This window comes from Ostrea edulis, chromosome 6, assembly GCF_947568905.1.
Source record: "Ostrea edulis chromosome 6, xbOstEdul1.1, whole genome shotgun sequence".
In the NCBI taxonomy this organism is placed as follows: domain Eukaryota; kingdom Metazoa; phylum Mollusca; class Bivalvia; order Ostreida; family Ostreidae; genus Ostrea; species Ostrea edulis.
This window is the reverse complement of record NC_079169.1, coordinates 41384567-41400357: the sequence shown is the minus strand read 5'-3', so window position 1 is coordinate 41400357 and position 15791 is coordinate 41384567. Positions and strand designations below refer to the sequence as shown.

The window sequence follows — 15791 nt, the reverse complement described above, 5'->3', positions numbered from 1 at the left end:
GGTCACAAGTTACGGTCGAGTTTCTGTTTTTCAAATTATATTTTGTCCAGGCGTTTACTCATAAAGATTGAGTCTTCAAACTTTCAGGGATGATAGATGGTGACTTGTAGCTGTTTAATAAGGTTTATCATTGTCATTCGTCTCTGTCGGAGGTCACCGGAAGTGAACAAACGTCAAATTTCAAAGTTATACCTTTGAAACAAAATTTGCATAGATTAATCAGGTCTATTTTGGCGTTTCAAAAAATGTTAGACTTATCGGAAGTATAACTAGCAACTTCCGGTTTTTAGAGAAAATCCTCGAAAAATTGGTTTTTCTTTCTCCTCTTTTTTCTCACGTATAAATCAAGGTTTTTTTAATACGATTTTCGCATATATTATATACATTATTCATCTTTATAGTACAATGAAATGCTTTTTCAATATTCACTTCCGCTCAGGAGATATGTGCAATTTCCGGTTTTTTACGAGATTTTTTGCAGACTTTTTTTTATAAATGATTAAAGATTGAATCGATCATGAATCTTTGAGGGATAAACAATGCTGACATGTAGATCTGATCTATGTTTTCAAATTTTGTTGTCGTCACTTCCGTTGTCCACCGGTAGTATTTGAAAATATGCATTTTCTTTTTTTACTTTTTTCATTTCTAAATGTTCATGATTGAGTCTAACAAAGTGTTTCAAATCATATCATTTCCACTGGAAGTAGATTCTTCCAAACCGGAAGTTGTTCCAAACATGAGCATTTTTATTTGACACTCTGAAGAATGATTCCTGAAAGATCAATGTTGAATATTAAGTCGTTTTATGGATTTCCGATGGACGGAAACTGAATGAAATTGAACTGGAAGTTATCGAAAACTGATAAATTTCATATCTTACGCGTTTTTCGTTCTCTGTTTTATGAAAAATATGTGCCCATTGGTTTCATCTATACTCGTTTTCTTACGAATCGAATTGTCCCAGTGAAGATCTTATCTTATCCCAATCAATATCTTCTCTCGTCAGAAATCGGACGGAAGACCTATTCGTTGCTCACAACGAGATCTCTTCTAGTCTTATTAGTATTCTTTTTTTTATCCTTACCGATTTTGTGCAGAGGATTTCTCGGAGATGGCTTGATCGATTTGCTCCAAATTTTCAGGGTTGATGCGTTGCCATCTGAAGTTTATACCGCCATTTCAATTTTTGAAAATCTAGTTCTGGTCACAAGTTACGGCCGAATTTCCGTTTTTCAAATGACATTTTGTCCGGGCGTTTTCTCATAAACAGTTAAAGATTGAGTCTTGAGACTTTCAGCGATGATAGATGGTGACTTGTAGCTCTGTAATAAGGTTTATCATTGCGATCCGTCACTTCCGGCCGTCACCGGAAGTGAACAAAAGAAACGTCAAATTTCAAATTTATACTTTTAAAACAAAACTTGCATAGATTAATTAGGTCTCTTTCGGCGTTTCAGAAAATGTTAGACTCACCGGAAGTTTAACCAGCAACTTCCGGTTTTTAGAGAAAAACTTCGGAAAAATGGTTTTTCTTTGTCCTCGTATATCTCACTTATTTATCAAGTTTTTAATACAATATTTACAGGTATTATTGACATTATCCATATCTAGAGTATCCTTTAATACTATTTCAAAATTTACTTCCGGTCGTTCGTTAGGGCCAAATTTCCGTTTTTCAAATGACATTTTGTCCGGGTGTTTTCTCGTAAACAGTTAAAGATTGAGCCTTCAAATTTTCAGGGATGATAGATGGTAACTTATAGCTCTGTAATAAGGTTTGTCATTGTCATTCGTGCCTTCCGGCCGTCACTGGAAGTGAACAAAAGAAACGTCAAATTTGAAATTTATGCTGTTGAAACAAAACTTCCATAGATTAATTAGGTCTCTTTCGGAGTTTCAGAAAATGTTAAACTTACCGGAAGTTTAACCAGCAACTTCCGGTTTTTAGAGGAAAACTTTGTCTTTCTTTGCTATCATATCTCTCGCTTATCGTTTTCGATTGAGTCTTGAAACTTTCAGGAATGTTAGATGAGGACTTGAAGATGTGACATACGTTTTTCAATTTTGTTGCTGTGACTTCCATAATCCACCGGAAATACCTTAAATATATGTAATTTTCCATTTTTAAAAAATTCTAATCCTCATAACATTATTCAATAGAGTGTAATAAGTCATACCATTTCCACCGAATGTTTGTTGTTCAGTTTTGCAGGGTCTTTCGAACAACATCAAGAAAAAGGCGAATGGGCCTGAACAGTCTGATTAGTGTCACAATCAATACCTTTTTTCTCGAGACACATTTGACAAGACACGTAGAATAAAAGTTGTTCAGTTGTTTTGCAAGATCTTTCGAAAAACATTAAGAAAAAGGCAAACGGGCCTAATAGCTCGCCTGAACAGTCGAATTTGTATCACAGTTAATAACATTAATAACTTTTTTCTCAAGAAACTTTTGACAAGACATATTGAACAAAAGTTGTTCAGTTTCCCAAGTTTTAACTAATGCTATCAAGAAATAGGTCTGCGGGTCTCATGGCTTGCCTGAACAATCGGATCATTGTTACAATTTATAACATTTTTATAAAAAAAAATTGATAGGACATAATGAGCAAAAGTTGTTAAGTTTTGCAAGATCTTTCAAACAACATCAAGAAAAAGGTGAACGGGCCTCATGGCTCGCCTGAACAGTCGGATTATTGTTGCAATCTATAACATTTTTGTCAAAAACTTTTATTAAGATATATAAAACAAAAATTGTTCAGTTTTGCAAGATCTTTCGAACAATATCAAGAAAAAGGCCCATGGGCCTCATGGCTTGCTTTAACAGTCTGCTAAGTGTCGGAATCAATATCTTTTTTCTTGAGAAAATTTTTATATGACATGTACAACAAAAGTTGTTCAGTTTACCAAATGATATCAAAAATAGCCTACGGGCATCATGACTTGCTGAACAGTCGAATTTGTATCGCAGTTAATAACACATTATAAACTTTTTCTCAAGAAACTTTTGACAAGACATATTGAACAAAAGTTGTTCAGTTTTGAAAGCTTTAATTAACAATATCAAGATATAGGCCTGCGGGTCTCCTGGCTCGTCTGGACTGTCAGATTTTTGTCGCAATCACTAACATTTTTGTGAAAAAAGTTTTGATAAAACATATAGAACAAAAGTTCTTCAGTTGGTCACGAGATAAAAACACTTTGTATTATATCGAAATACCTCTAATTTACCATTACGACTGTTTAGGGTTTCCTTAATCGTCTCATTATAAACAATTTATCTTATTTGACAACTGATGTTTAACATTTTCCAGAAAGTTTCAATCTGGGAAAACTCAATAAATTGCCTATTACACATTATACATAAGATTTTTGTCAGCATTTTCTTTCTCTGACATATGACATTTTGAACATACATTATCATCTTTGGGAAATTGAAAGTTATTTTCCCGGTTTCAAATATTTCTGAGTAAAGTTTCTAGAACCATTTCTAGGCAATGAAATTTTTCTCAACAATATTAGTGCAGGGTTAGAACAATTTATAACGAATGGATGGCAAGTGTATCCAAAGTTATACTAGAATTTGGACGGGGTATTTTGTGGCAAGGTCTTGGCTCCAGGAACTAGCCGCTTCCCCCCCTTGGTGGCGGTGGCTTCAATGGTTAATATTGTAACCTTTTCCGCCATGTGGAAGAATGCGCGTCTGGTTCCTGTGATTGGACATTGAATGATTTGATTGGACAATATTGTATGTATTGAATTATTTGGTGACAATTTGATCACATATATATATGATACACTTTGATTGCCGCTCACCGGAATCATAGTCATATGGTTTTTTGTTTAATTGAAAATTGACATTTTAATGATTGATGTTTGGGAGTGATTGCAAATCGTCTCATTGCCGTCAACCGGAATGAGAAGATCTGCTAAATTTGTTGCTTGATTTTATGATATAACATTAGGCAATGATGTGTTTTTGGCCTGTACCATTTGGGTGTCAATACACAGGTGTAATTTTCATGGTAAAATTTTAATGTAAAACTTTAAAATTTTACTCATTGCCTATATATAGTTGCCAAGACCAACAACAGCCACAAATGGGAGGGGGGTGTTATTTTAAAATACAATAAGTGCAAAAATTAAACTTGTATATAGGTAAACATAATGTTATGTCTTTATTTCCATCCCAGGACAAGGTCAGCTTACAAGTACAATGTACACTACAAACTGCTATCATTTTGAAGTTTTGCAAGGCTGGTCTTTAATAATTAAGTTAGGTTACTCGTAATTTGTTAGTCATCGTAATTAAATTACTTATGGAAATGAAAGTGATGTTGTTACATTCTTTAGTTAGAAACATAACGGATATATAAACTAAATTATATTACGGACGTTCCGAGTTTGAATATACGAAAGGGCAAAGTTAGAAATTGCGAAAATTCAAAAAAATAAATATCCCCCCCCCCCCCTGCCCAACTTAAACTTCTGTGAAATTAGTTAAATGAAATTAGACTATGCAAATCATAGGCGTCAAAAGTATACTTCTTGTATTAGAAAGGGTAGCTTCATTGATCAGGAAACTCTCAGCTGAAAAATGTACGTTTTGGGAAAATCATTGAAGATTAAGCCGCCACCCACCCTCCCCTTGTTCCGACACCCATGCAAATTCAACTAGTCTAGCTTACATAAATCATTCTCAACATGATATATACTGACAATAAATTCATTTTGTTGATTGGTTGTTTGTTTTACGTCTCATTGAGAATTTTCACTCATACATTGTATTAATTGAAATGCCATTAGTTGTAGGTGAAGTACCACAAATTTAGACCTACGCTTTGCGCTTACGGGATCCTTGATTTTGGCAAAGGAGTAATCACTACCTATGTTTACATCTTAGGTTTGACAAGGACATGACAAGAGTGGGACTTAAACTCACAACCTCCCGGTTATGAAGTGAATGCTCTGATATCATGCACTGAGCTACCGCTGGAGTTCAGTTACCAATCTGCAAGATCAACGTATTTGTTTATGATCTCTATTGTCCTCCTGGAAAACGCATTTTATGTTCACAGAAAATCTACATGTACACACTATACAGTACACAAGGAAAACGTCAATTTCACAACAGATTTATAAATAAATACAACGAATTCTCCATATGACAAAAATAACAAACATGAAATGAAAACAAGTTATGATTATAATTGACCGATTATAAAATCTCCAAAACCAAGTACTGGCTGTATAAAATTGGCTTTTTCTGAGTACTACTATTTTCCTCCCTTGTAAAAATCCATGGCAATTTTAACTTCATTTAAAAAATCTAGATCATGAAGGCTTTTATTTGAAATTTTTCAAAAAATCCCCCATATTTTTCCTTCAGTAAAACTGGTGTCACTTGACTTTGATCCTAGTCAACATCTTCTTATCATTTTTTATGTTCCCATGTCTCCATCAGTCCCGATTCTAAAGTTATACAAGTTTTTATAATCAAGGTCAAAGGTCAAGGCCAATGGGGATACTAGTTTGTAAGCCACTATGCCCTTTTATCATTTCTGAAGATTCCATGTCTCTATCAGTCCCAATTCTAAAGTTATACCAGACTTATGCTTAGGGTCAGAGGTCAAGGTCACCGGATTCACTTGACCTTGATACCAATTTGTATATCCCATCATCCTTTTAGAATTTCTGAAGATTCCATATCTTTATCCGACCTAATTCTTAAGTAATATCAAATTTATTACCTAAGGTCAGAGGTCAAGGTCACTGGAGTCCCTTGACCTTGATACTGGTTTGTAGATCTCTTCATCCTTTCATCACTAAAACTGTCCGACACCTTTCTCCATAACCAGTGAATGAAAGTAATAGATATTCAAGGATATGATTGGCCAATGTACCTAGATGTGCAGAAATCTTTTTGTTTTCAGATTGAAGGGGGTTAGGGTACATTTTGGGGGCATCAAATGGGGATGGGGTTTAACATAGAATTATATGGGGAAAAATAATTCCAAAATTCAGATATAACTTGACAAATATGATAGGTAGAGTCCTGGGGGTCTTCAAAAATGAATAAAGAATGACAGGACCTACCAACAAGTATCAAAGTCAAGTGACTCCAGTGACCTTGACCTCTATCCATGAACATAAAAACTGGTATAACTTTGAAACCAGGACTAATAGCAACACAGAATCTTCAGAAATGGCAAGAGGATGACAGAACCTACAAACACCCACAGCTACGAGCCTGTCTGCATGCTAAGCATACATCATAACATTATAGTTTTAAAAGAAATGTTTCGTTTGGTAAACATATTAGAAGAACAAGGGGTCCATGGGTCACATCGCTCACCTGAGTCACCTTGGCCCATATCTGAAGACTTTCCATATATATTTGCATGTAAAACCTTAGTCCCTATTATGGCCCAAACTACCCTTTGCAAACTTGAATCTACACTATGTCAGAAAGCTTTCATGTAAATGTCAACTTCTTTGGCCCAATGGTTCTTGAGAAGAAGATTTTTAAAGCTTTTTCCTATATTTGTATGTAAAAATTTGACACCCCCCCCCCCACCACTTGTGGTCCCATCCTACCCCCCTGGGGCCATGATTTGAACAAACTTGAATCTGCACTATGTCAGAAAGTTTTCATGTAAAATTCAGCTTTTCTGGCTCAGTGGTCCTTGAGAAAAAAAATTTTCCTATATATTTGTATGTAAAACTTTGATCCCCTATTGTGGCCCCATCCAACCCCTGGAGCCCATGATTTGAACAAACTTGAATCTGCATTATGTCAGGAAGCTTTCATGTAAATCTCAGCTTTTCTGGCTTAGTGGTTCTTGAGAAGAAGATTTTTAAAGTTTTTCCCTATATATTTGTATGTAAAACTTTGATCCCCCCTTGTGGCCCCATCCTACCCCCGGGGGCCATGATTTGAACAAACTTGAATCTGCACTATGTCAGAAAGTTTTCATGTAAAAATCAGCTTTTCTGGCTTAGTGGTTATTGAGAAAAAGATTTTAACTATATATTTGTATGTAAAACTTTGATCCCCCTTGTGGCCCCGGGCATCCAACCCCCAGAGCCCATGATTTGAACAAACTTGAATCTGCATTATGTCAGGAAGCTTTCATGTAAATCTCAGCTTTTCTGGCTTAGTGGTTCTTGAGAAGAAGATTTTTAAAGTTTTTCCCTATATATTTGTATGTAAAATTTTGAGCCCCTATTGTGGCCCCATCCTACCCCCGGGGGCCATGATTTGAACAAACTTGAATTTGCACTATGTCAGAAAGTTTTCATGTAAAAATCAGCTTTTCTGGCCCAGTGGTTCTTGAGAAGAAGATTTCTAAATGCCTCCAACCCTATTTTTGCATTTTTGTGATTATCTCCCCTTTGAAAGGGACATGACCCTTCATTTGAACAAACTTGAAAGCTCTTCACCCAAGGATGCTTTTGGCCAAGTTTAGTTGAAATTGGCCCAGTGGTTCTGGAGAAGAAGTTGAAAATGTGAAAAGTTTACAGACGGACGACGGACAAAATGTGATCAGAAAAGTTCACTTGAACCTTCGGTTCAGGCGAGTTAAAAACAATGCATGTACTTTCTGTAAAAATGTGTGAAGTAGAAATGACACAATTCCCCAATTTGTTAATTTTTCAAGATCATGGACTTTTCTGAATGTTGTCTGACTGTTTAAATAATTTCTGAATGTTTTCTGAATCAGTGCTGAATTTTGTCTGAGTGACTGTATAATTTTATTGTAAGTTCTGATTTTTTTCTGAATCAGTGCTGAATTTTGTCTGAGTGACTGTACAATTTTATTGTAAGTTCTGAATGTTTTCTGAATCAGTGCTGAATTTTGTCTGAGTGACTGTATAATGTTATTGTAAGTTCTGAATGTTTTCTGAATCAGTGCTGAATTTTGTCTGAGTGACTGTATATTTTATTGTAAGTTCTGAATGTTTTCTGAAACAATGCTGAATTTTGTCTGAGTGACTGTATAATTTTATTGTAAGTTCTGAATGTTTTCTGAATCAGTGCTGAATTCTGTCTGTATTGTTCTGAATCAAATCTTTTTTTTATTGTTTTAATCTGAATAAATTCATACATTTTATGAATTTTGTCTGAAGTATTCTGAATTATATCTGAATGGATTTATTGGTATGTCTGAATAAGGTCTGAATTGTCTGAATAAGGTCTGAATTCTTCTGAATAATGGCTGAATGTGTTCCAAATTAATGACAAAATTCAGAAATGTTTAAGACATAATTCAGACTAAGATTCATACAGTATTCAGCCTCAATTAAGATGAAATTCAGACAAACTTTATCTTAAGGGTAAAACTTTGATCCCCCCTTGTGGCCCCATCCTACCACCGGGGGCCATGATTTGAACAAACTTGAATCTGCAATATGTCAGGAAGCTTTCAGGTAAATTTCAGCTCTTCTGGCCCAGTGGTTCTTGAGAAGAAGATTTTTAAATGACCCCACCCTATTTTTGCATTTTTGTGATTATCTCCCCTTTGAAAGGGACATGACCCTTCATTTGAACAAACTTGAAAGCCCTTCACCCAAGGATGCTTTTGGCCATGTTTGGTTGAAATTGGCCCAGTGGTTCTGGAGAAGAAGTCGAAAATGTAAAAAGTTTAACAGACAGACGGACAGACGATGGACAAAAAGCGATCAGAAAAGCTCACTTGAACCTTCGGTTCAGGTGAGCTATTAAGCTTTCTGTCATATTTTATGTTTATGTGCATGTACTCTCTACCTTTTAATCTATTGTGACCTACATTTTGATTGGTTAATTTGGATTTTGAATTTCGAAATTCGAATCTCGTATTCTGAATTTCGAATCTCGTATTTTGAATTTCGAATCTCGAATGAGCCTTCTGGGCTTTTGTACATAATAAACTTGATAAATAAATCAATAAAAAAAATGCCCTTGGATTCAATATTTAGAAACGTATCATCTATAACTTTGACTTTTGAAATATTGTTTTTTAAACAAGATTTTTTACAATAACTATAGGAAAAGACTCCAACAAAATCTATGCTCCTATCATGCATAAATCTAAATAAATCATTGATTCTGCAAAACCTGATGACATCACAATAGGGTGGAATTACTTTAAATACGTGCAATTTCAATAAAATATCCACCTCTGTTGTGTCCAGGGGTCCGTGTTTGTCCAACTATCTATTTTGTATTGCTTTTGGGATTTATGAGCCCAACTAGTAGCTAACTACTTCGTTACTAGCTTGAAAATACGGATGTATATTTAATTGCTGTGATAAAATTTAGAAATTCATTTCAAAATTAAGGATTATCTCCCTCATGCATAGCTCTGATCCTTAGACGAATTTGACTCCAGTCTTTGGCACTCTGTTTTTCCTTTTAGTTCCTACAAGATTATTGTTATTTCGGATTTCCAAAATTTCGGCTTGAGCATCATTTGTCGAAATGCGCATCTGGTGCATCAAAATTGGTACCGTATACGTTTTACATTGACCACTGTTCCTTATCTTCACCTTTCATCCAGATAGCCTTATAAAACTAATACTACCTATTTAATTGATACAAAATAAATTTAGAAATCAAGAGAGAAAACATCAATATTTTAGAAGGTGGAAGCGTATTTGCCATCTTGGACTAGGTTAATGCACTTTACCCTAGTCCATTTCTACACAATGTACATGAGCAGCAAGTGAAAATACTTGTATACAATGACAAAGATAATTTAGATAGGTCATTTACTTACTAAGTATGTATAACTCGCCAAACAGTTCAAGAACCATTTGATAGACCAGTGGACGTGTCTGTAAAGGGGGGTATCTACAATCCCAGGGTGCAGAGCATTTACAGTCACTCTTCCATTCTCATGTTTAAGTTGTTTACTAAGGCACCAGGAAGCGAGTGTGATATAAAGCTTCGAGTTTGCATATGCTGCATGAGGTGAATATTCCCACCAAGGTAAACACCTGAAAAATGATCAATTTACATCCAGATGAACAAATTCTGTGGACAGTGAAAAATGAACAAGCAATCTGTGGACAATGAAAAATGAACAAACATTCTGTAAGCACTTAATAATGATACATGTCCCAAAGCCGTTTACATAATATGCTACATGAATCATTGGCGGATTTATGGGGGCTGCGCGCAGACCCCCCCCCCCCCCCCCCCCCCCCCCCGTCTCTTGAGATCTTCAAATTTAAGGTAAATCGTGGTCTCTTGTTTAGAAAAATGTAAACAATAAAAGAAGCAATAATTTTTACCACTCTTGGAGAAATAAATGACAAAATCTTCTGATTTATTGAATTACTTTTAATGGGAGAATTTAAATTCCCCCCCCCCCCCCCCCCCCCCCCCCAAAACCCTTAATTTTATTAATTTCACTTTATTTAAAATAACCGAAAATAGTCAAAATGACTACATAGGAGACATTTCAAGCCCTATAATCCTGTAAAATCAAGGAGCTTCCGTGGCTATATACTCAAATACTACATAGGAATTCACTGTGCTAAAATGATGGTACTTCGAAATACCCGACAGATGTACGAAAGCCCAATCTAATCAAAATTAGATGTTAATTGCTCATACAAACAGTTTGTATAGCGAGTATGTGAGCGGATATGATATATAATTTTAATTAGATTGTAGAAAAGAGAAGAAGGCACATTCGAGATTCGAATTTCGAAATTCGATATCCAAAATATCCAATCAAAATATAGGTCACAATATGATTTAATTTTTAGAAGTTGTTTGGTATAAAGTTTTGCAAATTATGCTGATTGTCAGCAAAATGAACATTGATTACGCAATAAAGGATTTCAAGGGGAGCAATGTATGGAACTTTGATGCTTTCTTTCTCTTAAACGAAAACTATTTTGTAAAAATTAAATGATGTAACATAAATTATCCAGAGTGTGACTCTAAATAACGTATGCCATCTTCAAATTTTGTCTTGCATCGTCTTTTAGGGAACTCGGGGGATGGCCCTGAAAACTGAATATCGTATATATTTTGAAAACTAAAAATATTTTGATAAACATTGTAGAACAAAATTTGTAAATAAAGAAGCGATCTATTCGACGATATCACAATTTTGGGGTCAGTCCTTCAAATAAAGAACCGAGGAGGGGGGGTTCAAATGTATTTTCTAAATATATCTAAAACGAAAAAGAATTTGTTAAGCATCATTGATTTTAATGTTTTGCAACTACGGGTGTCAGCAAAATGATCATTGTTTATGCAATAAGGTAATTCTAAGGGAACTATGTACAAAATTTTTATGTTTTCTACCTTTTAAAGAAATTTTGTAATGCATTACATGATATTGATTGGCAAGACTGTGACTATAAGCTATTCCGTCTTCAAATTTTCTTTAAGGAATTCAAAGAATGGCCCCTAAAGATGAATATCTTATATATCTAGAAAACTGAAAACATATATATCACCGGAAGTGCTTGTCCACACCAGTTGTTATATATTTTTAGTTTTCCATTCAAATTTCGATCTGGTTTCTTGTTTTTGTCAAAGCACTTTCTCAGATATATTTGAATGATTCTTCTATGAACTTGTAGCTGAGTACCGAAAGTAGTGTAACAGAAGACCTACTCATTAGTAGTAATGAGTTTCTAGTTATTAAGGTCTTCCATTTCCAATGGAAGACCTTCTAGTGATTGTACAGTTTATCTTCTTCTTTTTTTTCTCCTTTTCATGTACACTCAATTTCTCAGAGATGGTTTGATGGATTTTCTTTTAACTTTCAGGGATGATAGAGAATAGTAATATCTCTTCATTTTTTTAAACGGCATCACTTCCAGTCATCATATTTTTGTATATAATATATCTGGGGAAATGTTGGAATAATTGTCAATTAACAGCCAATTTGTGACAGTTTTGTGAGTATGAATACAGCTCGGCATTCAAACCCACAACGGACATTGTTTTGTATGCCTATCATAAGTTAGTATTTTGTTAATGTTAAAATCTTCTTTCAATAATTGTAAATAAATTTTTTAATTGTCCTTGTTAGGCCACTGATAAAATATGTTGTGTTTCCGCTAACCCAACCGACCCTAAATTATAGCCCCAACCTTAGAAATTTTTCCGTTAATTTGAAAAAAAAATCGTCATTTTTCTGGAAAAAATATATTCTCGGTTCTTGGTTTTCTTTTTAGTTAGACATTGGGATGAAGTCATTCAAATGCTTTAACGATGTACAAAATTGCATGGTATTGTGTCAAGCGTTTAAACAACATTGATAATGTTTGTAACTAACAGCATGGCATGATGGTTGACCTAGTACTGTACCTCCATGCTTGCCTCACGCAACGGTGCTTTGACAATTGAAGTTAACAGACGGTCGAGAGACTTTGCCAAGTGTCATGTTTCCATAGAAGACTTTCTTTTGTTAAAATTGCCAACTCCTATGGTGTTTTTAGACGGTGGCTATTTATAGCCACTGTCTTGTGCTATTGCTTTAGCGGGCATTGTTTATATGGAGGTCATGGTGCAGAGTGACAGACGTTATATAGTGCACTTGAATGTCCAGTCTATCAAATTTGTATGCACATCCATGGTTTCTGCTGCAGTTCTAACTGAATACACTATGAAAAAGGCCACAAATAAAGCAGTGAACGCATCCAAGTTGTTGATGGCTGTTGAGAGCCGAGGGGGAAAAAGATGTGCAGACTTTTTTTTTAAAATAAAAATTTATGTCCGGTAAAAAGTTTTAGCTGGAAGAGAGTTGGATCCCATTAGAATAAGTGGGATCTGCCCAGACTGTCTTCCTACCCTTGTTCCATTTAGATTGTGAAAGTACATTCAGAAATGAATTAATAAACTTAAAATATGTTAATGATGTTGATATTTGGTGATGATTTAATATTTTTATCAAAATCATCACATTATTTTCCTGTCAAACATATCCAATAGTAGTATTGCTTTGACAACCAATCTAAATGTAGAAACAATATAATCTGATGGTACTTGTTTAGCATAGGGGCATAAAGGAGTTAACTTTAATTTGTGTTTTATGCTATATGTTTCATTGAAAAATATTGTTTCTTCTAAAACATCTGGAAATAATCCTCAGCCAATAACAGGTGAAATGCTAAGATTGAAAGTTTACTTGCAATGCAATTTAAGCAAAATTTTATATTGAAAGTATAAAATTCAATAGATCATTGAACTTGTTAGAGTTTACAATGTTTTCGCATACTTTGAAAAAATAAAATTTAAAAATAAAATAAAATTTATTTCCTACCTACCTACCGTATTTTTTTCTGGAACGTTAGCGGAAACTCAACAATTTTTGTCGTTGGCCTTATTAAATTTTGCTAAGTTATTATGGGATATTTAGACCCATAACACGACGTCCAGTTTGACCCTTGACAGCTGACCTCAAAATCAACAGGGGTCATGTAAAAGTTTCTCAAGACATTGAGCGGACAGTATCTTCCTATGTCCAGAGTGGATTGACCCTTGACATCAAAATCAATTCATAAACAACCCACATATTAAATATCATTACGATCAAGTAAATGGTTCTCAAGATATTGAGCGGACAGCATGTGGTCTACCGACTGACAGCCAGGTGCAAAGTATAATGATTGATTGATTAATTGTATATTGATAGTTCAATCATATGGAGACGTCACCATTGCCGGTAAAGGGCTGCAAAATTTATACCTATGATCAGCGCTTATGGCCTTTGAGCAGGGAGGGATCTTTATCGTGCCATATCTGCTGTGACACTGTTTTTGCGATCTCATCCGAAAGACCACCCCATTTAGTCTCCTCTTACTACAAGCAAGGGGTATTGAGGACCTATTCTAACCCGAATCCTCACGGGACCACAGGTACTTATATCGCTTGGGGGCCTATAATTACTATACTCTAAGCGATATAAGTGCCTGTGCACAGGACCAGGTGCAAACAAATATGCCCCTCTTCTTTGAAGGTGGGCATAATAACTATATATCATATCAAATGATCTTGAATATATCATTTAGAGGTTAAATCAACATTCACCTTCCCTCAAAGTTTTGTAGATTTAGTGATCCAATATTGTGGACGATGGATGAAACATTGATGATACGACTATAGAATTCATCTGTTCCTGATATCTTCAAAATTTCCATTAAAGATTGAGTGAGGTACAAATGTCCTAGGTAATTCACTTGGAAATGACTTTCTAAACTGTCAGCAGTTTCTTCATAACTTGCAAACATCACACCAGCTGAAATGTGAACAAAACTTTTTTTTTCTTTTGTTAAAAATTAATAGCATACTCTATCTAAGTATCACATGATTCATAGATACTCCTAAAATTGAATTCTATGACAATTCATAAATTGAAATTAAAGTGATTCACCTTTCTTTTCATGATATTAAATTAATGATACACATGTATACAGATTAGCATTTTGTCCAAATATGTATATAACTCTCATTTGATAATTAATACTATGTTGGAATAATCTCTGTATACCAGAGCTGGTCTCTGCAATCTTCACAGGATGTTACAACTCTATGCTCTGTAAATCTAGTTCATAATCTGAATATTAAAATCATTGGGTGTACGATTTACTTCTGTACTGCAAACAGAAACGAGGCCCGCCAAAATTGATATTTCACAGGGCAATTAGTCACCATCGATGTTATGCCCAAAGTTCTTGTGACAGTTAATGAGTAGGCAATTTACAGTACATTTCACAGACTGGACGGGATGGGAGTCCTCATTTACAGTGTTCATTATTTAATTACTCATGGGCATCATAAATTAGAATTGGGATTTTGTATATTCAATTCTTTTTTTAATTCAATTTGCTTTGATTCTCATAATTTCTGTAAATCTTTGACATCATATTCCTTCTAATATTAAAAATGAAGCCCAATTCCGAAGTTTTAATATTCGGGCCCCCACAAATGCACCTTTATTCCTCCTATGTTTAGCATTGTGGCTATAGGAGGTCAAGGTCTTTGGTATTTTTACTATTATTAGCAATCTCATTTCTTTTTCAGATAGTGAAAGTCAGATACAGTCGATGTGAATATTTCTAAAATGAGTGCGCTTTTTTTTTCTAAAAAAATGAAAAACACTTTATCCAATTTAATCCCTGACTTTCCAAGTGAGTTCAATAAGTATACATGTATTTGTGAGTACAGCATTCTGAATTACATGAACAAGAGGTCCCTAGGCCACATCGCTTACATGATTCACCTTGGTCCTTCTACTATGATTTTTAAAAGATTTTTTGTAACTTTTCTTCCCATGAAAACTTTTGACCAAATATTGTGGACCCAACCTAGCCCCATGGGGTCATGACGTACATAACCATGATACTAGATCACAAGGTAAAAAAATCATGGTATCAAATGTAAAGTCTTGCCATAAGGAATTAAATATGGAACAAAGTCTAAAAACCCTGCTTTAAACAGTTCAGAGGATATAGCCTAGGTTAATTTTTCTTAAAAAATGTTGTTTGCATAGTATAAACAAGAGGTACTGTGAGCAATGCTCACTAAGAATACCCCCCGCTTACCCCAATCTTCCAAAGGGTGTTGTTAATAGGTAAATTACCTCTTTCATGAGTGTAAAAATATTAATTCATGCCTTTGTAGAAGAAAATGGAAGATATAGTCCAAACACAAATCCATGGCATAAATCTATAATTTTTACCTTGAGATCAAAGGTCAAGGTCATAAAAAGGTCATGAATGTACATGAAACATAGTCTCATGGTGATACACCCATGTCTTATGGTATGACTATGTCAAAA

The 15791-nt window shown here is 34.7% G+C and overlaps 1 protein-coding gene across 4 annotated transcripts in view; it reads right to left on the bottom strand.

Moving 5' to 3' along the window:
• Positions 1-15791, bottom strand: part of LOC125683164 (dehydrogenase/reductase SDR family member on chromosome X-like) — a 103744-nt gene that overhangs the window by 17241 nt on the left and 70712 nt on the right. For all 4 annotated transcript variants that reach the window (XM_048924008.2, XM_048924012.2, XM_056139596.1 and 1 more), the window contains 2 exons: positions 14042-14249; positions 9762-9981 (listed from right to left, as the gene is read on the bottom strand). In XM_048924008.2, coding sequence (XP_048779965.2) covers positions 9762-9981; positions 14042-14249 — 428 coding nt within the window. The remainder of the gene's footprint in view (positions 1-9761; positions 9982-14041; positions 14250-15791) is intronic.